Below are 8,023 nucleotides of genomic sequence, written 5' to 3' on the forward strand. Positions count from 1 at the left end.
AGCCTGATCAGAATATGCTGTTAATGACTATCACATTGTTAGCACAAATAAAGTCACCATTCTGTGAAAATAATTAGCAGAATTATACCAGGAAAGAACCTGAAGAAAAGCCATGCAAAGCCAGAGAAAAACAGATATGCTTAGAGTGTATGACAAGGGGCATACCACAATACACCTATAACCAGCTGCTTTAAACAGCATGTGATTGAGCAAACGGTGATCCCTTTAGAGGATGTTTTCTTTATGGATTTTGCTGATTAAAAAAGAAAAAAAAATGATGCAACCCCTTGAAGGTACATGTAAAAATGCAGTGGTATAGCCCTTGTTAAGAATAGATTTACTTCAGGCATAATGATTCTTTTGCCAATTTAAGCCCATTTGATTGAACACACAAATCTGAGCACCATCAGAGTTCCTACATACTGACATGGCTATTTTCTCACATTATCTGGAGGTGGGTAGGGGGGAAAAATGCAGGATCTAATCCAGATAAATCACATCAACACCAACTGATAAACTGTAACTGAGGAAACAAACAGTAACTTAAGTCCCAAAGGCAGCATGTGATATAATTCAGTTCTGTGTGTGATGTGTGGTGTGTGTTTTCACTATACTAATAAGCAAGGTCACTTTTTGGCCTACCCGCTGTTATCTTCATCCAGGAGCTGTGTGACCACTGAATTGCAAAATTCTGCTAACATACTACCTGTGAGAAAGTGTCACTTTGGGAATTTAACAGAAATATGTTCCACAGTAGGACTTGAAATTTCAGTTGATTTTGGTTTTCTAAGAAAACACAGAACATAGTTGCATATGTGTACATTTATAGGCTTTTCTTTCAAATTTTCAGTCATTCTGTAAGAAAAAGGCAACTGAAGAAGAATTCAACGTGAAGATTTTCCTCTCAATTTTCTTGAGTAACGAAAAACAAAATAATAAAGTTGGGAATAACAAAAAGCTTCTATCTCCAAAGTTCTTAAAGTTGAAAAGATAAAATATTAGTCTTCTACTAAGACGATGTATCTGTAGTACAAAACAATGAAGAAAAGTGGATGTTTGCTAAAGGTAGAGGGGCAGTCTGTGGTTAACATGGAACATCGCACTCCCTAGACAGGGTCTACTTACCCTCCCATCATTTCTCTAGTGGCACCACCAGCAAGTACAAAATGAGACTCTGTGAGTGCCTGACAAAATGAACTTAAGTACCAGCCAAGTACACATGATGATAGCTTCAGGGAATGCAACTGATTTTATGATGTTTTCAAGGACCATATTTTATATGGATTTTGAAGAATCTTGTTTGCTGATAAGAACTTCAAGAAGCCTAAGCTTGGCTTTAATTTTCTTGTACTCCCTGTACTCCTCAAGCACTGGAACACGATCCTCTTTCTGGGCATTCCTAGGGGAGAAAATAAAACCTAGAGATTATCTGGAAAATAAAGTCCCAGAAGTTGTCGTAATGAGAGACAGAATATTACCCAATACAAACTCAAATAAAAAACTGTTCTGCAAGAAAAAAAAAGATTGGACTAATTCCCTTCATCCCAATGGAATATTCCTAGAACACTTCTAATTTTGATGTATTTCTCTATTGACAGATTAATTGATGATATTAATATCAATGATGATTGCAGGTAACTACAGATAATCAAATATTTTAATAAGACATGAGCTACTAGACTCTGTCAGGTCTGTGAGTATATACTAAGTGCTAGAGGCTACGTTGAGTCATTTCATACATTCCGTACATTACTTAACTCTGGCTTCAGTGAATTAAGATGTAGAAGTATAACATCTTAGTGGTAGCGAAAAAATCATTTTTCTCACTTTATATTACTGACCCAAAGCAATTCAGTTTAATAACCAGGTAAAGCATCAAACTATCCTAATTACAAGCAAAGTTTTTTTCCAATAAGACAAAGAATTAGAAGATACTTGGAAAACACACTTGAGATTTTTTTAACCATATATGCCAACCTACATAGAAGACTCTCAAACACAGTAGTACCCCCCCTTATCCGTGGGGATACATTCCAAGACCCCAGTGGATGTCTGAAACCAAACCCTATATATACTATACATACATACCTATGATAAAGTTTAATTTATAAATTAGACACAGTAAGAGATTAACAATAACTAATAATAAAATAGAATAATTATAACAATACACTGTAATAAAAGTTACGTGAATGCGGGCTCTCTCAAAACATCTTACAGTACAAGTTTAAAGCCTTTTCCATACCAACTAAGCACTTATCATGCACTGTGGCCATAACTTCTGCAGTTTGAGGTATGACAGCAAAACTAGTACGAATTTCCTTTTCCTTCTTCAAAATTTCATGGATAGATTCGTTATTATAGATCGGAGCACCTCAGCACATGATTTTTTTCGTAGCCTCACTGAGTCAAGAACTTTCCCCTTTTCACCTGAAGTACTCTGTGGCTTCTCTTTGGCATATCTGAATTGCTAGCATCACTACTCTTGCGCTTTGGGGCATTAAGTAAAGTAAGGGTTACCTGAGCACAAGCACTGAGATACTATGACGACTGATCTGACAAACAAGATGGATACTAACTGACTAAAGGGCAGGATATGCTGGACAAAGGGATGCTTCACGTCCTGGGTGGGCCGGCACAAGATTTCATCACACTACTCAGGACAGTGCACAGTTTAAACTTTATGAATTGTTTATTTCTAGAACTTTCCATTTAATATTTCTGGACCGCAATTAACCATGCAGTAACTGAAACTGCAAAGACAAACTGAAGAGGGGGGACTACTATAGAGCTACTGGCTTGGTAAGACCGTCTGGTAACATGGAAAAACTTTTCTGAGGCCTGAGATAAATAATTCTCATTTCTGGCCACAATCTGAATTAGAATGTATTTTTCTTACTTTTTTAAAAGAGTCCCACTGGGTCAACTGTGTATTACCCAGTTAGATAAAGGCACTTGCCATACTGTATTACAGGGGAGCCACATGACTGCCACACTGATACATACCTTGGAAATACGTGCCCTAGAATGACCCAACATGCAGCCTAAGCAGCAATGGTCTCAGTATAAGAATCCAAACTAGTTAGGATACCACTCATATTTGGGGCCCTTTCTAAAAGGAGATCTCGTTTCACAAACACTTCCAAAAGGATGAGGATACTGAATTAAGGAACATAAAATAACTGCCACTCAACCAAGCATTCTCTAGGACAATCCTGAAATATTTTGTCAGATGTTGTTTACTCCAGCTCTGACTTTTTCTTTCCATTAACAGCAGGGCTGCACAGTATAAAGGAATTTTTTTTTTTTTTTTTGCAGTACGCGGGCCTCTCACTGTCGTGGCCTCTCCCGTTGCGGAGCACAGGCTCCGGATGCTCAGGCTCAGCGGCCATGGCTCACAGGCCCAGCCGCTCCGCGGCACGTGGGATCTTCCCGGACCGGGGCACGAACCCGTATCCCCTGCATCGGCAGGCGGACTCTCAACCACTGCGCCACCAGGGAAGCCCTAAAGGAATGTTTTTTACTGTTATTTTCAATGCTAACATCCTTATATGCACAATTTATTTCTATTCTTATATATTTCTTTATTTCAACATATGGGCACTTGGGAGTTTAAGAAGAAAGAAGATTCAATTTTGTGATGCTCAACAAACCTTCCATTTTGTTGATAAAATGCTTCTTCAAATTCCCGTAATGTTTTACGTAGTTTCTTTTTTTCAGCTCTGGCTTTCCAAAGTTGTTCCAGTAATTCCGGCCTAAAATTGAAATGGGAAGAAACATTTGAAAGGGCACTTTTGATTCATTATGTTCTTAACAGTGTTTCTAACCCTGGCTGCAAAATCAAGCCAGCTGGGGAGCTTTTAGAATATACCAATGTCTTAGGTTTCACCTTGGAGTGACTAAATCAGAACAGCTGCTGGTAGGGCTCTGCATAAGTATTTAAAACAAAAACAAAAACAAAACAACTTCCCACGTGATCCTAAAGTGACGCCAGGGCTAACAACTAGAACCAAAGGCCACATCAGGTAAAGAAGCTCAAAGAGCACAAACTAACAGACGACTCTCAGCTGGTTCTAGCACTTTGTCATACAGCAAACGTAGGAGTTTAGTTTTATTTATTTATTTGTTTGTTTGTTTATTTATTTGCTTGCTTGCTTGCGGTACATGGGCCCCTCACTGTTGTGGCCTCTCCCGTTGCAGAGCACAGGCTCCGGACGCGCAGGCTCAGCAGCCGTGGCTCACGGGCCCAGCCACTCCATGGCATGTGGGACCTTCCCGGGCCGGGGCACAAACCCGTGTCCCCTGCATCAGCAGGCGGACTCAACCACTGCGCCACCAGGGAAGCCCGTTTTTTTTAATTTTTAAAACACACTAATTTTCAATAAAGAAAGTGTGAATCACAACATATATTTGTAAAGCACACTTTTCAAAATGGGTGTATTTCTTTTCTTTACTCAATTATTTAACACTGAATTTCTTTGCATATAAATTTTATTATATGAATAGGCTAAAATCACAAACCAGGATACATACATAGAAGCTGCTCGAGTACTTGACAATCGGAGATCTAGAGCCAGTTTTTCTTGATTTTCTTCCATATCAGATTCTGAGTTTTCCAGTGAAGACTGTGCCTGTACAGCAGTTTTCAAGATATCAGTTAACTCAGAGGACAGACTAACGCCATCTTCTTCTTCTTCTTCCTAAAAATATATCCAAACAGAGAATCAAACATGCCATGATTTCAATTTTTCCTTTAGGAAAAAGATCAGAGAATAATTTCTCTTAAGGATTACCTTGATTTCTTCAAAAAAATGTGCAGTTTCTCCTTCTATGATTGGCTGTAACATCTGACCCCTTCGCTTAGTGGATGGAGATCCCTGTAACAATAAACATTTAAGTGGGTTACACTTTAAGTATTTAAAATGTTCAATGAAGATTCACTTCACTATTACAGTTAAAATAAAGTTGAACAGATCTTAAACTTTATTTTCAAAATTCTAACCATATGCTTTAAAATTTTTTAGGAATTCCTTACTAAATTTATTTTTGCTTTTTTCTTGTTATGTATCCATAAGAGTGACAAATGAGAATTTATGTCTAGGTAATTCTAAAAGAGCTCATTCAATAAATGTTTTTAAAATTCTAAATAATAATGTGTGACATATTATTTATTTAATTGGGAGCATTTTTCTTTTTAACCAAGCTGTCAACTTTTTTGGTCTGAGGACCCCTTTATACTCCTTTTTAAAAAATAACAGCTTCATTAAGATATAATTCATATACCATAGGGACTTCCCTGGTGGTTCAGTAGCTAAGACTCCGTGCTCCCAATGCAGGGGGCCCGGGTTCGATCTCTGATCAGGGAACTAGATCTCACATGCCGCAACTAAGAGTTTGCATGCTGCAACTAAAGATCCCGCATGCCGCAACTAGAAGATCCCGCATGCCACAACGTAGATCCACCCGTGTGCCACAACTAAGAACCAGCACTGCTAGCTAAATAAATAAATAAATAAATATTTTTAAAAAGATATAATTCATATACCATAAAATTCACTCTTTTAAAGTGTACAATTTAGTGGTTTTTTAATATATGCACAAAGTTGTACAACCATCACCACTATCTGATTCTAGAACATTTCATCACCCCAAAAGGAAACCCTGTACTCATGAGCCCTCTCTCCCAGCCCATGGCAAGCAATCTACTTTCTGTCTCAATGGGCTGGTCTATTCTGGATATTTCATATAAATGGAATCATACAATATGTGGCCTTTTGTGTCTGGCTTTTTTCACTTAGCATAAATGTTTTTAAGGTTTATCCAGGTTGTAGTGTGTACCAGTACTTCATCCCTTTGCATGGCTGAATAATATTCCACTATACAGATATACCCCATTATGTTTATCTATCAGTTGGCTGAACATCTGGACTGTTCTTACACTTTGGTTATTATGAACAATGCTACTCTGAAGACTTGTCTACAAATTTTTGTGTGGACATGTTTTCAATTCTCTTGGGTATATACCTAGGAAGAGAACTGCTAGGTCATAAGGTAATTCTACGTTTAAACTTTTGAGGAACTGCTAGCGCCATCTGTTGGAAAAACGATTCTTTCCTATTGTCTTGGCTTAATTTTTAGATTCTAAATTTCTCTTTACGACAGTCATATTTAGGCGTCCATAAGATCTAGAAATGCTTCCTATAGACTCAGTTTTTAAAAACAAATGTGTGGAATTCTAAGATGGTTTTCATAAATTCAAAGACTATTTATACTATTATGGAATTATGAAAATGTCAGTGACACACAAAAAATACCTTGTAATCAAAAGATAAAATCTGTATTAAACTATCTTATGTGTGAAAAGAATATAAACTATACAGGATTCACTGTTCAAAGAAAACTGATTATATCTAAATACTGTTAAGAGATGGCCAACTAAAAAAACAGCCAGTTAAAGAAGAATGTTTATATAAGGGCTAAATAAAAGGTGCTCAGAAAGCCACTGTGAACATTCTAATAATGAGTAGCCAGAGAGTCGAAGCCTAAAGGGAACCCTTATTTCAAGAGGCCATCAACATAAAAATGGCCTGCAAGCTTAAGCAAACCATAAGCTCCAGAGAATTAATTCCTAGGAGATGATGCAGAACGGGCACATGCTGTTTTCTATTTGAGCCTGAGAGACATCTAGAGCCATACCATCTAATGGTTAATTTGGAGATAGCACTTAATATGCACATTAGCATTTGAGTTTTCATTTTTTCTCAAAAAAATGCACATATATATGAAGAAGTATTATTTTAATAGACTTTTTTGTTAAAAAAGATGACTTGAAAAAAAAATCAGTTTACATTATTGTGCAATTAAGTGAACATCATCATGATGGCCATCACAAAAGTAATGTATTTTCAAAGGCATGAATTTAAATGGAAAGAAATTAGGCAAGGGTCTGAAATATGAGTTTTTAATTCTACAAGTAGGTAACCCTGGGTACATCACTCCTGAGTTTCAGGTTCATCATCTGTGAAATGAGGCTACCATCCTCTCTACCTGTTGTGACTTAACTTGTCAGGACTTAATGACAAAATCATAAGTAAAAATGCTTATAAGAGTGCCTGGGAGGTAATAGCAGGCATTTATTATGAACTTCCTATTCTTTTAAAGCAGTAACCTCACCTTACATACACAATTCTTGTTACCTTGGCTGTGTATTTCTCTAATATACCACCATAATAATAATTTTTTTTTAAAGAGTAGGTTTTGGTAAAATGAACTAGATAAATATTCGCATGTTTTACTTACAAGGACAGGAGTGATGCTAGCTCTTGTCAGCATCTGTTTTACAAGTCTGTATCTATCATAAAGAGGTTTAACAATGTGTCTTTCTTCCCTGGTTACCTGAAGCAAGAAAAATGGAAATCACCTAGTCATCAGAAATCTAAAATTTCTAAAACATTAAGCAATATGACTTTCCCTGCAATTTTTAAAAAGTAATTTTAAATAAGTAGGCAATCTCCCAAATGTAGGAAACAATGCTCTATGAAACAGCTCTGAAGATGTGGGCCACAAAAGCGATTCATGTTCTTTAAGACAGAAAATCAAATCTTTTCAGCAAGAGAGACATTACCGGCCTTCCATGTTGACTTTCATAATAAAGAAGACTTTTCTGGAGAGAAGTTTTCTCTTCTACCAAATGATCTTTTGTCATTTTCTAGAATAAAAAAAAACCCTCCCATTAGCAGCATCATTCCCTTCCCCAGCACAATGTAAATAATTTGGCTGAAAGGGCAGCCCATTACCACTCTTGCTTAGGTTAATAAGAACACATCTTTTGCTTATGGATTTGCAGGCAACATTTTTCAGTCTCTTGGAGAATCTGGTCTTCTAAAACTAGGTACCAACCGCCTTTGGTGGTTTGATTTATTATATTTTCTCTGAATAAGTTATGAATACCAGAGCTTAATACCTTGGGTAAGTTACTTAGCCTCTTTTTTTTTTTTTTTTTTTTTTTTCGGTTTTTGGGGGC

At 36.9% G+C, this 8,023-nt stretch overlaps 2 protein-coding genes across 4 annotated transcripts in view; one reads left to right on the forward strand and one right to left on the reverse strand.

Annotated features, from left to right (window-relative positions):
* Nucleotides 1-1,196, forward strand: part of PKD2L2 (polycystin 2 like 2, transient receptor potential cation channel) — a 40,412-nt gene extending 39,216 nt beyond the window's left edge. The window contains exon 14 of the mRNA XM_007461404.1: nt 1,145-1,196. Within this exon, the coding sequence (XP_007461466.1) occupies nt 1,145-1,196 (52 nt within the window). The remainder of the gene's footprint in view (nt 1-1,144) is intronic.
* A 79-nt stretch (nt 1,197-1,275) lies between these two features.
* The window catches only part of FAM13B (family with sequence similarity 13 member B), a 68,874-nt gene continuing 62,126 nt past the window's right edge, over nt 1,276-8,023 (reverse strand). For 2 of the 3 annotated variants that reach the window (XM_007461402.1, XM_007461403.1), the window contains exons 16-20: nt 7,300-7,395; nt 4,794-4,877; nt 4,534-4,700; nt 3,654-3,755; nt 1,276-1,399 (exon numbers count right to left, since the gene is read on the reverse strand). In XM_007461402.1, the coding sequence (XP_007461464.1) occupies nt 1,276-1,399; nt 3,654-3,755; nt 4,534-4,700; nt 4,794-4,877; nt 7,300-7,395 (573 nt within the window). Of the gene's footprint in view, nt 1,400-3,653; nt 3,756-4,533; nt 4,701-4,793; nt 4,878-7,299; nt 7,396-7,624; nt 7,709-8,023 lie in introns of all 3 variants that reach the window. The other variant, XM_007461401.1, reaches the window with a different exon arrangement.

Source organism: Lipotes vexillifer, unplaced genomic scaffold, assembly GCF_000442215.2.
Source record: "Lipotes vexillifer unplaced genomic scaffold, Lipotes_vexillifer_v1.1 scaffold217, whole genome shotgun sequence".
Classification (NCBI taxonomy): Eukaryota; Metazoa; Chordata; class Mammalia; order Artiodactyla; family Lipotidae; genus Lipotes; species Lipotes vexillifer.